Here is a 16,137-nt window from a genome sequence, read left to right as displayed (position 1 = left end):
ACGGACACGGGGAGAACCTGCAAACTCCATACAGAAATGCCAACTGACCTAGCTGAAGCTCGAACCAGCAACCTTCTTGCTGTAAGGCGACAGCACAACCTACTGTGCCGCTGCGCTGCTTGTTATAGCTATTTGTTATGTTAATATCTACAAGCTAACGAGCTACAAAAAATAAAACAATTTACATTTAAAGGATAGATGGATTCATAACGCACAATGTCTTATTTCGATACTGATGAATGATTTTGAGAACATCTCTCTGCACTTCGGCTTCTAGTCAGTTTTTCTGTCTAATAAAATGCTCTCTAGCTCCTCCCTCCTCTTAAATGATTGATATATAAAAAGCCACTAAAGTGGAAACTGATCACTCATTCATACAGTTGAATATGGGTATGATGGGATTAAAGAAACAGGCAGACTGTGGCTTTTAAAAGTTGTAAAATGCTGCGCTCGGTGGCTCTGACTGAGCTGTGATAGAAGAAACAAAACACTAGCTATTAAAAAGGGACCAACAGCTTGATATTTCCTGACCTGTTTTCCTGTTTCAAAGGAAATTGTAAAATTGCAGCTTTTTTCAGGAGATATTTCTAATTAAAATACTGTCTGTAAATACAGTAATCTTTACAGTAATCTGCATTTTTCTCAACACTTTCACAGCATTTTAAAAGCACTCATCCAATAAAAAGAGCAATTCTTATTCTTACATTTAGGGATTTTTTAAAATAAAATAAATAATAATAATAACAACAACAACAATAATAATAATAATAATAATAATAGGCGACGCAGTGGCACAGTAGGTAGTGCTGTCGCCTCAAAGCAAGATGGTCGCTGGTTCGAGCCTCGGCTGGGTCAGTTGTTGTTTCTGTGTGGAGTCATGCTGTACAAGTTAATTGGGTAGGCTAAACTGTCCGTAGTGTATGAGTGTGTATGTTTCCCAGAGATGGGTTGCAACAGGAAGGGTATCCGCTGCATAAAACATGTGCTGCATAAGTTAAAAGTTCATTCTGCTGTGGCGAGCCCAGATTAATAAATAAAAATGATTATTATTATCATTATTATTATTATTATTATGGGTGGCATGGTGGCAAAGTGGGTAGCGCTGTCGCCTCACAGCAAGAAGGTCAGTGGTTCTAGCCTCAGCTGGATCATTTGGTGTTTCTGTGTGGAGCATTCATGTGCGTTTCCTCCGGTTTCCCCAACAAGTCCAAAGACAAGCACAATAGGTGAATTGGGCAAAGTAAATTATGTGTGTAAATGAGTGTACATGGGTGTTTCCCAGTACTGGGATGCAGCAGGAAGGGCATCCGCTGTGCTGACACACATGCTGGATAAGTTTGGGGTTCATTGCTCTGTTTTGACTCCAGATTAATAAAAGGATGAAAAGAAAATGAATGAATTATTATTATTATTATTATTATTATTATTATTATTATTATTATTATTATTATTATTATTATTATTATATTCCTCTGTATTCCCATGGGTTTCTTCTGGGTGTTCTGGTTCCCCCCACAGTCCAAAGACACAAAAGCAAATTGAAAAACCTAAATTGGCCGTTGTGTATGTGTGTGTATGAGTGTGTATGTGTGTTTCCCATACTGAGATGCAGTAGGAAGGGCATCAGCTGTGTAAATTGTACTATTTACAAAAAAATATGTCACCTTTTTCTAAACAAGTGTGTTGTGTTGTGTTGTGTTGTGTTGTGTTGTGTTGTGTTGTGTTTTGTTGTGTCGTTTTGTGTCGTGTCGTGTCGTGTCGTGTTGTGTTGTGTTGGGTGGCACTATGGGTGGCACTTGTTCAGCCTACCTTCAGTAGTGAGTGAAAATGGTTGAAAAAATTTCATCTAGGCTAAATAATTGAGGATGAATCACAGCAGTGTGCAGTTCGTTCTCTGACCGCTTCGTGTCGCACTTCACTCCAGGCGCAAGTCTTCAGCATAGTTCTCTCGGCCGCCGTACTCACAGAAAGCCTGTTGCAGGAAAACGTTTTCCGGTTGTTAATAACAACACACAAACGTTTTGATTTAGTGTTGGGTCTGTGTGTGATCATGGCAGAGTACACACATGTAAAATCCACCAAACTGGTCCTGAAAGGTTCAAACGATAAGTAAGGCGTTCGTTTTGTAACTGAGTTCAACTAAAGTGTAATACAATAATGTTTGCCGTTGAGCTGTGTTTCTCCAGTTGATGTAAACAGACTTGCTGTCTACTGTTTCTGTGGGCTGATTATTTATTTTAATTAATGACCTGTGGTTTTCATATTATGCAGAAAGAAGAAAAAGAACAAAGACAAGAAGAGGAAACGAGATGATGGAGAAGACAAGCTGGATATTGATGGTATGTTTGTCACTTTTCCCCTGAATCAAAACACAAAAGATAAACATATTGAATTGAGGTAACGTTAAAGTTGGTTTTATATTTGCACATTCATGACACGCTCAATAAATTCTTTATCGTGGTACTTTGAATTAGGGCTGCACAATAATGAGGTGAAATTGGTTTTATATTCACACATTCAGACTTTCTACTTAATAATATAGCTTCAAAAAAGTATTCTTTGCAAACTCAAATAGGGAAATCGTATTATGAGTCAACGACGATCAAATTACAGCATCGTTCACAGTCAGTTAAATAGTGCTATTGAGGAAAAGTTGGTTATATACAGTTGAAGTCAGAATTATTAGCCCCCCTGAATTATTGCCCCTTTGTTTATTATTTTCCCCAATTTCTGTTTAACAGAGAGAACACATTTCTAAACATAATAGTTTGTTCTGTAGATTATCGAAAAAATACATAGCTTAAAGGGGTTAATAATTTTGACCTAAAAATGAATTTTTTTAATTTAAAAACTGCTTTTATTCTTGCTGAAATAAAGCAAATAAGACTTACGCTAGAAGAAAAAAATATTATCAGACATACTGTGAAAATTTCCTTGTTCTTTTAAACATCATTTGGTAAATATTAAAAAAAGAAAAAAATGGTGGTTATAATAATTCTTTAGCCTTACTCGCATAAGTGACATATTCATTTATTTTGTTCGCATAAATAACTTATTCGTTAAGTAACAACATGTGACATGCTCCCTTTATTGTTTGCAATGGTACTTTGAATATTCAGTCTGAAATCTCATGTAAGTATGACTTCAAAACAAAATTAGCACTATTTATTTGACTGAAAAATGTTGTACTTTAATAGTCATTGGCTGCTAATATGGTTTCACTATTTAGAATTTGCAAATAATACTTTTCTGAAATTATATTATTAAGGAGAAAGTCTGATTGTGTGAATAAAAAACCAACTTTGCTTCAACAATATGTTAATGTTATATTGATAATAATAAAAAAAGTCTGTTTGCGTAGAATTAAAAAAACTACAACATTTATAGGAAATGCAATAGCTGATGATGCAAAATGATGCCATTCCATGCAGCTGTACACTATGGTACACACTGAAGTAAGCCTTCCTTTACTTGAAACCTCAGATTTGATTGTCTTAATTGCTTTTGTTTAGAGAGTTTGAAGTTATGGTATTATTATTATTATTGACACCTTACAGATGTTGATCTACCTTAAAGTTTGCTTGATTGTTTAGCATTTACACTTTACCATTGCACACTCTTTGATTAATGTGCACAGACTTTCTGTGTGTGCTTTGTACATTCTTCCATGCTTTTTCAGACCGATATTTAAAAGTTAAGCCATGGTAAACAATATCCGCTTGTAAGGTGGTGACGTGTTGGTGACATATGAAATACTGTTTGCCTGAGTGCCGTCACTCATTTGAATTGAGAAAATATTCCTTTATAATCACTTTTTATTCATATATCACACAGTAAAGTGAATTGTATGGTGTACACAATAATCTCTGGACTTGCTGCATCACAAATACCAAAATTGTAACAACTTATAAAAAATTAATCACTTTCTGGCCATCGGATATTAGGTATGGATATATATATTGAGATCGTGATTTTCGAAAGTATTACAGCGCTTTTGTAGACGTTTATTATTAACATTTGATGAGTCTCCCCATACAGTTTAATAAAGCGCTTGGACCCAGAAGCTGCTTCGCATGACGTCACACTTAACAAGCGGATAGGGAGCGTGTCATCAGTTGTAACTGCAAATAAATAATTGCAAATATAAAACCAGTTTTACCTCAATCTACACAAAGTTTTAACATCGATATTGCAATGTGTGCATTCGCAATAGTCACATTGCAGGAGTGTTGAGTTGGCATTATAATTGTTGATCAGCATTGAAGAACGCACAGTGTTTACATTTTACATTACATTTGATTCAATAATTTAGGCCGGACAAAATAGCGATATGCAAGAGATGGTGCAATTCCTAGAAATATAAGAATTCTAAGAAATATTATATCTTATAAATTTTTAATGCATTTTCCCTTTTCATTTACAAATATCATGATATATTGTGGATGGTTTTCTTGTCATATATCGCTGATATCGTGATCTATCATCATCACTGGCAAAATATCGCATCGTATTACTGTAACTGAGTATCTGACTACTAATTTCATTTTTATCATTGCTCTATCTTATTTATTCTTGCAATGTCTTTAATTCACATGTCTACAAGATTATTCCAATCAATCTAAATTAACGATTTCATTCCAAATCGAGCTATTCAATTCGTCTGTTGAAGTTGTGGTCATATCGCTATAAAAATCGCAGCAAAATAAAATAATGCAATGTCAGATTTTTCCAATATGATGCAGCCATTCTTTGAATATTCGGTCTGTAATTACATGTTAGTGTGATTTCAAAACAACATTAGGACTGTTGTACTCGCTGTGAACAATTTTGTACTTTTATAGTCATTGGCTGCTCATTGGCTGCTACTTTTTAGAAGTTGCAAAGACTACTTCTCTGAAATTATATTATTTAGGAGAAAGTTTGAATGTGTGAATATAAAACTAACTTTACCTCAATATTTATTGACTAGAGCAGTGTTTTGTGATTGCTGTATGATTTACTTTGCTGTTGGTGCAGACTTGAGCTTGCGTGTTTCTGAATGCCTCTTTAGGAGGGTGGTGGACGGTGAAGTGTTTCGGTGAGGTCACAGGCACAGTGGCCATTGAGATGCACAAAAACTCCTACATTCATGCACTGGACACTGGACTCTTCACTGTAGGATCTCCACATAAAGGTGATGGTTCTGCTTGCTTTATGGTCTCTGCTGTTGCTTTACGTTATGTTATCTCTTAAAAAAGGCATATTTTGATTTTTTGTTGTTTTAAAATAGCAGTCATGATAGAAATAAAATATTATATAATTAAAAAAAGAAACCATTTTGAAGTGCCTTGTAAAAACGTCTCTAGTAGGATTTGGGGATGGTGAATAAACCACAATGGGGAAGGGTCTGTTGTCGTTTACATATTAATCTGCTGAAAAATAAATAATTAGCGTACTAAATTAATATGTCACAGATTTTGCAATGATATCAGTATCAAATTAAGGGCATAGTTCACCCTATTACTATACTTTTGAATCCAATGGTTGTTTTCACAGAATATTTTCTTTTGTAGTCAACAGAAGAAATAAATCCATAAAGTATTAGGAAAAAGTGGAGCATGAGTAAATGATGGCAGAATTTTACATTTTTAGGTGAACCATTCCTTTAATACTGCTAAGTGTTCTATTGTTTTTCTAACTGATAAATATAGAATTACAGCAAACACATCTCATTTAGTCAAACTGAAAGCTGATAATTTTTTACGATTTTTATTTGCAATCTTTATTTTTTTATTGATTCAAAATCGGTTACAGACTATGTGTCCATCATATATCGCAAGAGTGTTCAATTGAGACTTTTTTTCTCACACAAGTTTTAGGTTAGTTGACCAACTAAGAACATTTTTGAATTTGAATCGATAAGCATGGCATCAGAAATAGCTTTCCCAAATGTGTGATTGTATTTCTTCATCTGCAAAGTAATAGTACATCTTTTTTCATGTTTTTGAAACCCCTAGTTTTCTTTGCAGTGTTGCATGTCAAAATGTAGGATAATGATTTTTTTATATACAAAAGCCCCTTATAACTAACTGACTAACTAACTAACTTACAAACATAATAAATTAACTTCAAGCAGGCTTTCATATTAAAATAATATCATGACCCCTTAAAAAATTCTGTACAAGAATTCAATGCAAGTATATAACAAAATGTTTGCGTAGGATTTAAAAAAACTACAACATTTGTACACTACAGTACACGCATAGTAATAATAATAAGAAATTTATATATATAGTTCAAATTTAGAATTATTAAACCCCCTTTGAATTTTTTTATATTTCCAAATGATGTTTAACATACCAAGGACATTTCTGATAATATTTTTTTCTTCGTATTTGTTTTATTTCGGCTAGAATAAAAGCAGTTTCTATTTTTTTTTTTTTTTTTAAACATTTCAAGGTCAAAATTATTGGCCCCTGGATTTTTTTCGATAGTCTACAGAAAAAACCATCATTGTACAATAACTTACCTAATTACCCTAACCTGCCTATTTAACCTAATTAACCTAGTTAAGCCTTTAAATGTCACTTTAATCTGTAGTCTGAAAGTGTCTTGAAAAATATCTAGTAAAATATTATTTACTGTCATCATAGCAAACATAAAAAAATCTGTTATTACAAATGAGTTATTAAAACTATTATTTTTAGAAATGTGTTGAACAAATCTTCTCTCTGTAAAACAGAATTTGGGGAAAAAAACAAACAGGGAGGCTAATAATTGAGAGGGGCTATTAATTCTGACTTCAACTGTATATATAAGATCGCTGGTTCGAGCCTCGACTGGGTCAGTTGGCATTTCTGTATGGAGTTTGCATGTTCCTTTTATGTTTGCGTGGGTTTCCTCCAGGTGCTCTGGTTTCCCTCTTAAATCCAAAGACTTGCGCTGTAGGTAAATTGGGTCAGCTTAATTGTCCATAATGTATGGTGTATGTTTTGGGTTGAGCGTTGGGCTAACGACCCACCTCGTAAAAATTAAATGTTACAAACCTGTGATAAACCACCAACATAATGCGGCTAAATATCAACTTCGATATAAATGACCATGGGAGTAAACAAGTATATATAAATGGATTGTTAAAAAAATTGCAATTATTATTGTTACCTATTGATATGAAACATTATATCGTAATACATTTTTTTTGCTGCATCGCCCAACCCAACCTTCTAGTGTATAAACTTATCTAGTCATTCAATACTGGAGTCTGAAAGCCCTGCCTTCTCTAATATATAATCAGAATCAGAATGAGATATTTTCACCTTGTTTGCGCAAACACACATTTATTTATATTTATTTTATTATCCTTTTTTTTTTGATTTACAGCAGCTCAGGTACATGCATGCATATCAACATAAAACAGACAGAAATGTACACATAAGAAAAAAAAATGAATAATATAACAATATTTACAAATAAGTAGCTTTATTGGTTGCAAAAACAATAAATGATAAGTATACTAGGCAAGGTATACCACGGTTTGAAAAGGTAAAAGTTTTAAAACTGTAAAGGTTTTCTGCAATATCGTTCCTAAGGTGTGTACCATTTTTTCAAGATGTTGTTTTAAATTGTGAATTGTTTCGTTTTTTTTTTTTTTTTTAACAAATGAAGACAGCTGAAGTCAATGATTCATTTAGCCGGACAATTTTACTCTTCCAAAATATGTTAAATGTTTCTCAAAATAAAATATATTGTGTTCAAAAGTTCTTGTTTTTTTACCCAGGCATTTAAAAAATTATATATTTTAGAGCAGGAAATACAATACTGTGAAACCGTGATATTTTTTTATCCAAGGTTATCATACCATCAGAATCTTATATCGGCCCATGCCTAAAGGGTATTGTATTATTTATGATCTTTAGAAAACGGGTAGCTACTAATGTGATCCAACTTTTTAAGTTGGATATGCCCTGAGGAAAAAAATAAAGTTGCAACAGTTTAGTACAGGAAGTGTACTCTTTATTTATCTTCATTCTAATATGTCTGGGTATTTAAATTGCTCTTTTTATATTTGGAATTTTAAGTGTGAAAAAAAAACTACCTGCATGATTTATACTCAAAACAGCATAGATTTGTGTACAAGGACACACTGACACACACCTTGTGCTTTTTTCCTAAAGGCTGTGATTTAAAATCCATTTTACAAGATATACTTGCAGCATCTTCAGGCAAGAGACAAATGTTTCTGTGCAATTATACTGCGTTGTATTTTTCCTGCCATGCCATGTGGCTTTTATATTGCCTTTTAAATTGAAAAGGTCCCTCTAATAGCGCGGAACAAATAAGTCTCAGAAGTCGAGATGGTGAGGTGCTGCTTTTTTCTCTGTTGCTCTCAATGTGGAGGGATTTAAAAACCTGAATAATGTTATGGATCGTCAGTCGCTATTACTGCCGCCGTTCATGCAAGCCTCAGAGCAATTTCATAGTTCAGTCACCAGGAGGAGTTGTTTACGATTGTTTTTCTTTCCAGCTTCATTTTCTACTTTCCACTGACCATTGGCTGTACAGATCTGAAAGTACAAAGGAATTTGTGCACACTCCCCTTAAATCAATTTCATTTAGTGCCTGACACCTGAAATTAGTAATGAACGACTGTAACTGTTGTTGACAGAATGTTAGATAATTCATGAGTTTATCCTGTCAGCAGCAGATTGAACAGAATATCAGCTTTCCGGTTTACTCTTCATTTTTTCAGCCATTCCCAGTTGACTCTCCTATTAAAATACTGCAAGATTCAGCAGTTTATAAAGTTATTTTCAACAAGTTTAGTAGTTTTTTCTGATAAAACAACACAATGACATTTCTGTTATCTTTTAGCAAATGCTCGTTGTGAAAACTTTGAAGATGTATTAATTTTTCAAATGTGTCATGGCGTCTGAATAAGTTTGTGTAATGGGAAATGGCAGCCAACGAATGACTAACAGTCAAACACTTGGGTCAGTAAGACATAATTTTATGAAGAATCCTAAAATGTATTGCAATTTCTCCTAAAGATATTAAGCAGCCCAATGGTTTTAAAGTTAAGTTTAAAGATAGTCAGTAATATGTTGTAAACACCGAAATGGTGTATTAGAATGACTTCTGAAGGAGGGATGTATGCTGAAGACTGGAGTAATTGCTTTGCACTATAATAATAAATCACAATTAAATTAGATTTTTTTTATTCTAAATTGTAATATTACACATTATTACTATTAAACTTTTGTGTTGTATACATTTTATTACAAATAGCATGTTATGTGCAGTTTTTAAAAAAATGTCTTGTGTTTTCAGAGGATGAAGGTCCAGATCCTCCTGAACAGTTCACAGCTATAAAACTCTCAGATTCCAGGTAAAGATTACAACTATACACATAATAGGTTTGCACAATATATAATAGATATTACAGGATGTATGATGTCAGTCAGGGACTGATCAGACTCCACAGTTGTAATTTGTGAATTACTTGCAAAGTTTAACCATAAAAGAGTGTTTATCAATTGTGCAGGTTTTAAAGGGCACCTATTTTACCCCTTTTTCAAGATTTAGGATAAGTCTTTTTTTGTCTCCAGATTGTGTCTGGAAAGTTTCAGCTCAAAATACCCATTAGATTATTTATTATACCTTTCTGTATATTGAAAATTTGAAGTGTTAAGACTTTGTAGCTGTTTTTGTTGCCTGTGCCTTTAATTCTAATAAGCTAGTTCTCTGTGTCCACCATGTTACCACAAGCATGTCACAGCCATAGAGATTGCTCACCTTCACGTAGATAAACAGCACAGTGACAGACAAGTATGAAGCAGATCAGCCTTACAACAGTAACAATTTTCACAAAGGCTATTTGATGCATTTGTTTTGGAGTTAATTCAAGCTTTTCTGCAACGATGAGTCACAAACAATGTTGTTATTAAGTCACACACACGCGCGATTAGCCTTGCACTGTATTGCACGGCAAACGTGAAAGGATACACTTTATTATACACTACTGTAAGGATATCTATAATATTAATGTCCAAATAATTGAACTTAAAGATTTAAGTCCAACAACTGAGATTAAAATGTCTTTTTTTTATATTTGCACTGACACTGTGGCTGTGGTGATGATTTTCATAGTGATTATACTGTCTTTATTGCAAACATGCACTGTTTTAAACTTGTTAACTTATTCTTGAGGTGCAGATGATCACAGAGAGCAAAATACATCATCTTTTAATCCTAGTTGCATTGCACATATCCTGTCTTGTTGATATGATTATACGCATTACTTTGAAGACATATTAATATGCTTTAATAACATATTAATACATATTCATATTTTTTATTTTGTAATGTTATTTAATTATTTAATATTTGTACCTGAATCTTGTTAGAAACCTCAGAGGAACATTAAGCACTGATAATGCATATTTTTTTTTAAATATCTCTGTTCTGTTGTTTTTTTCTATGCTTGTTATTGCATTTATTAAATGTTATTCAGATATACTATTCCTCTAAATCAGCTCAATAATTCTTAAATAATGAATTCTTACTAAATAAAGCTATTAAAGTTATTGTCTGTTTATATTTTTTTCATATAGCAATACAGTGTAGACAAACAAAATATTTTATTGTAAAATATCTTTTTTATGTAAGCATCCCTACTCCAGAATTAATGATGACCTTAGTTTTGATGTTCATTGTTTCAGTAGAATGTAGTCTAAAAGAAGTTTCCAACATGGAGTTAGTGCTAGCAGCACCTTAAAAACGCATAATCATACATACTGTACCATTTCATTATTTTAAGTCAAAACTCAATTCCTGGAGGGCTGAAGCTCTACTTAGTTTATCTACAACCACCTCCAACTCACACCGCCTTCATAGTCTCTAGTAGTCTTGAACACCTTTGGATCAGTTGTGTTTGATTAGGGTTGAAGCAAAACTGTGCAGAGCTGCCGCTCTCCAGGAATGGATTTTGACACCTATTTTTTAAGTCATTTTGATGATGTGACCAAAATCGCTGATGTATTTATTTTTATTTTTTGGCGTCTAGGATAGCACTGAAGTCAGGGTATGGGAAGTATTTGGGTATAAACTCAGAGGGAGTTGTTGTTGGCCGATCAGATGCCGTAGGCTCCAGAGAGCAGTGGGAACCAGTGTTTCAAAATGTAAGTGAATCTGCCGCAGTCACAATGGAAATACCTCTCAAATGTGAAGAGAAACTCTGAAGTATGGTACATTTGGCCAAGTCTTAAATTATGTTTCTACCTTTTGTTTTTGTTCTGTCCTTGTAGGGTAAAATGGCCTTGCTTGCTGCAAACAGTTGTTTCATCTCGTACAGTGAGAGCGGAGACATCGTGGCCAAAAACAAGACAGCTGGAGAGGAGGAAATGATCAAGGTGAATCTTTTCTCAATTCACAATCCACACCATCATCAATGGCTGAAGGACTTTTGTTGTTGTTGTTGTTTGAGGGACAGAATGATTCACTGCTGCTTCAGTTTTAACATGCAAAAATAAATGGCGTGCCAAACATCTTAAGGAATAATTCACTAATAGGTTCCGGATTTGGACATTTGGCTCAAGTCAGATATTTTTTCCACAATTTATTAAGAGTTTAATGATGCACACTAGTAGTTACAGTTTATAATGTGATTTAGTTTTTAAATAAAGCTCAGCAGGGAGAATAACTAAGCACTTCTTTATGTATTTTAATAAAACAGTGGTTTAATGACCAACATGTGACTCTATTTTTAACTAAAATCAATTTCTTAAGGATGAGCAGTTCTGGTGAGACCACTTAGCTTAGCACAAACCATTTAATCAGATTAGACCATTAGCATCTCACTCAAACATAAAAAAAGAGTTTCCTATTTGAAGCTTGACTCTGCTTTAGTTACATTAGCTGTGTCCCAAATGGCACACTATGCACTCATGCACTACGTACTTGTTCACTTACACACTCAACAGTATAGTATATGTATGTAGTGTCATCCCAAATGGAACACTAATGGTTTTTTGCTAAGCGAAAATTCAACCCGTTTCCCTGATGACGTTTGACGGTTACCAAATTAGTGAAATAAATGAACAAAGTACCAAATACCTGCAGTGAGAATTACTGCATTCTCCATCGGGAGGCGCTATAATCACTCTCATAGGAAAATTTCGCTTTCACAATCCAAAATAAATAAAGTTATCCAACATGTGAGTCCGATAGCTCCGCCTCTTCCAATACGTGAGCAAAGCAGCAGTCGTTGAGTGCGTGAAGTGTCCATCATTACACACTTCATTTTACCGGCTGAATGAGTGCATCATCTGAGTAATTAAAGTGCACTTATTACTTTCAGAGTTTTCAGTATAAACGCACTACTTACACTATTTATACTACAAAATGGCTTAGAATAGTGCATAAGTATGCCGTTTGGAACGCACCTAGAGTTTGCTGGGACAGAGCAAAAAACATCCAATTTCTAGGTCGGTATGGCTAGGAATTATACTGTCATTCCATTGTAATAATCAAAGAAGGAAGTTTACTGTCGTACCATGACTGCAGCTCGTTTGATGATAGGATAATGATCTCAATTCTTTAATCATTTTTGAGCAAGATGCTTATGGTCTAATCAAACTTCATGATTTATGCTAAGCTAAGCTAAAAGTGCTCCCGCCATACCTGAAGATCGGCTGAATGCATTTAAAAGTGGTAAAACTCAACTGTTTAACTTTAGCGAAGATGTAAAATGAGCCTATTTTCGAAAAAAAAAACTAAAGTGTTGCTTTAAAGCAGGGTTGTCCAAACTTTGTCCTGGAGGGCCGGTGTCCTGCATATTTTAGTTCTAACTCCAATTAAACACACCTGAACCAGCTAATCAAGCTATTTCTATGTATTCACCTTATTCTTCGCTGACGAGCAGGCGCAGCAATTTGAATCTTTTTGGCTCGAGGCTTTCGGTCTCATTCACTTCCATTCATTTTTAGACATTAAAAACTGCTCATTTCGCTGTTTGATGTTGCAAACTGATATTTCTTTATTATATTACTTTACTTGGTCTGTATAGTCATGCAAACATTTTTGTGAAGAGCAAGTAGTTTGAACATTTTCTGCCGTTTATTATTCCTAGTCATTTCTCCCATAGGCGACTGAATCGGAAGTTCTAAAACAATCGCGATAACAGGCGCACTTCCGCATTTTAGAATAAGGTCAATACTTGATACTTCCAGGCATGTGTGTTAAAGAAAGTTGGAGCTAAACTATGCAAGACACCACTTGTAGCTTAGCAAAAGTCATGGCGTAATGCGAGACTCTTATCATGCGATTAAAAAAAACGCCGTTAATCTATTCTCAAAGTTGGGTTGGGAGCTGGGTCTATTTTATGCAAGCTATTGTGACTTTCACCTTGATATTTTAGTGCGGATGTATACCTGACCGGTGAGCCGTCTGACAAAAAAGTGCCCTTCTGAATCAAATCAGCAGGATGCCGGACTTTAACTGCAGTTCGGCAGTTTCACTTTAACTCATGAACATTTCATTCATGCCCCGTGACAAAATGGGGTATTAGACGCAAATAAGGAGTAAGGACTGGTGAGAGTGTTATGAAATTTAATAACGCACGCCAAATGCAAAGAAAAAACTTCCGCATTTTGCGGTGTGTGTGTGTGTGTGTGCGTGTGTGCGTGTGTGTGTGTGTGTGTGTGTGTGTGTGTGTGTGTGTGTGTGTGTATGTGTGTGTGTGTGTGTGTGTGTGTGTGTGTATGGTTCTTTGCTGACAGCCGCATGTGTGGATCTTCTCGGAAAATATGTCAAAGTCCTACATGACGGTAATAGTTTGATTACGGTGTTTACTTCAATAATGCCATTATTATATATGCATACTCCACGTCTTAATTCCATTTTTGTTCAATTCTGTTATGACTTTAGTCGGATTAATGTGATCAAAAATTGCTGTTTGGAGCTTACATAGGCCTACAGTTAAAATTGATGTTCATTCATTCATTCATTTTCTTGTTGGCTTAGTCCCTTTATTAATCCGGGGTCGCCACAGCGGAATGAACCGCCAACTTATCCAGCAAGTTTTTAGGATGCCCTTCCAGCTGCAGCGGATGCCCTTCCAGCCGCAACCCATCTCTGGGAAACATTCACACACACATTCACACACACACTCATACACTACGGACAATTTATCCTACCCAATTCACCTGTACCGCATGTCTTTGGACTGTGGGGGAAACCGGAGCACCCGGAGGAAACCCACGCGAAGGCAGGGAGAACATGCAAACTCCACACAGAAACGCCAACTGACCCAAGGTTCGAACCAGCGACCCAGCGACCTTCTTGCTGTGAGGCGACAGCACTACCTACTGCGCCACTCCCTAAAAATTGATGTTTAACTGAATAAACAGTTAGTAAACACAAGTACATCTTATTGAACATCATTTATTTTCATCACCAATTATTATGGTAGAACAGTTTCTCAAGCAGTTTGTGATGCATTTCGGAAACAAGAGATGGGCCCCTGGTCTAATTCGCCACCTGGCTTGAGAAACCCATTCTCCAAGACTTATTATTTGGGTAGCACACATATTCTGAATGCCTTCTGCAAAATTCAAATGAGCCATTTTAATCTAGATTAATTCCGAGATTAATCTAGATTTTTTTTTTATCTAAAAATATATATACACATATATATAGTTTTAATAATTTTTAATAACTTAATAAGTTTTATATAACTTTAATAAGTTTAATAACTTGACTCTGCTGTAGTGACAAGCAAGTTATGAAATTTCCACCTCTACAATGTACAGTCTACTTTGTATGGACGCAAAGCTATAACTGTCAAATGAGAATGTATTATTTTCCTTGGCTATAAACATTGTTTTTCCTGCTTACCTGTCCTGCACAGATCCGTTCATGCACAGAAAGGGAGGTGAAGAGGAAAGATGATATTGCAGATGAAGACCGAGGCGATGTCAAGAACTGCGAGCTCAATTATGTGTGAGTGTCTACATTTATTACATTCAGAAGCGCTGCTGTTCATTCAGCATTCAGTCAAGTACTAATGCTTGCGTCAATGTTTGCATGCAGAAAGAAGTTCCAGAGTTTTCAGGACCGGAAGCTGAGGCTGAATGAGGAAGACAGCGGTTCACTCAAAAAAGCCAGAACAGATGGAAAGTTCCATGAGGCACTGCTGGACAGGTAAAACACTTCTGAATTCATACCCTGGTCATACTGAAGAATGAATGACTGTAGCCTGTGTATAATTCAGCTTGTTCTCAGATGGATGAAAATACAGAACATTATATTTTATACACCACCTACGTTGTACTGGATGACTTATTTTAGAAGATGTGAGATATGCAAACCCTTATAAGTCATTTGTCATGGCTAGTGATGTATTGATCACATGTATGTATTGATTGTTGTTGTTTTATTAGGAGGTCAAAAATGAAGGCTGACAGATACTGCAAGTGAAATCAGAAGAAGCACGTCATCATTTTTACATCTTCATGGAATTGACATTTTAATTTCACAATTTTAACTTTATTCTTGCAAATGCAAGTTACAAACTCAAGCAATTCTGGCTGTTTTCTTCATATTTGTCAGATACAGACTTCTATTCAGAAATGTGAGAAGTCTTGAGAAATGTATATCTCTAAATGTATGTCTCTCAAAACACAATCATACAGTCAAGCCCGAAATTATTCATACACCTGGTCAATTTTGACTTAGTTACTTAAAGAAATATTTGTACTTAAAGAAATGTATTTTTTTTTCCATGATGGAAATGAATGATGCCTCTTGTACATCATATTATCTTTGGAGAAGCCTGTGTCACTTTTAAAAAAAACAACTTAATAAAAATAACTTTAAGTCCGAATTTGCCAGCAGTATGAATAATTTTGGGCTTGACTGTATATCTGCAGGGTATTTTGTTGTTTGTTTATTTTCTTTATCTTATGATGGAGACAAGCTTCCAGAATTTTCTCATATTTTTTTGTATTGATTGTAAATGTCATTCATTTCCAAAAAATAAATGGATCACAAATTCAGTCTTTTGTATAATCACTTAATTTATTCAAATGTATCTTAATTATTATTATGAATAATTCAATATTTTTGGTACATATCTTAAAAGACATGAATATGCCTAAAATG

At 34.7% G+C, this 16,137-nt stretch overlaps 1 protein-coding gene and 1 long non-coding RNA gene across 2 annotated transcripts in view; one reads left to right on the top strand and one right to left on the bottom strand.

The window, feature by feature from the left end:
• Positions 1 to 16,137, bottom strand: part of LOC147846759 (uncharacterized) — a 1,232,122-nt gene that overhangs the window by 177,595 nt on the left and 1,038,390 nt on the right. The window lies entirely within an intron of this gene.
• Positions 1,960 to 16,031, top strand: frg1 (FSHD region gene 1). Its single transcript, NM_001017793.2, is given in 9 exon segments — positions 1,960 to 2,109; positions 2,272 to 2,339; positions 5,051 to 5,173; positions 9,307 to 9,364; positions 11,042 to 11,156; positions 11,283 to 11,387; positions 14,885 to 14,976; positions 15,067 to 15,177; positions 15,417 to 16,031. Coding segments are annotated over 9 exon segments (768 nt in total). The 5' UTR covers positions 1,960 to 2,050; the 3' UTR covers positions 15,454 to 16,031.

Source organism: Danio rerio, chromosome 1 (genome assembly GCF_052040795.2).
Source record: "Danio rerio strain M-AB ecotype USA chromosome 1, GRCz13ab, whole genome shotgun sequence".
NCBI classification, from domain to species: Eukaryota; Metazoa; Chordata; class Actinopteri; order Cypriniformes; family Danionidae; genus Danio; species Danio rerio.
Note: the sequence above shows the minus strand (reverse complement) of the source record. Positions and strands in the feature narration are given on the sequence as shown.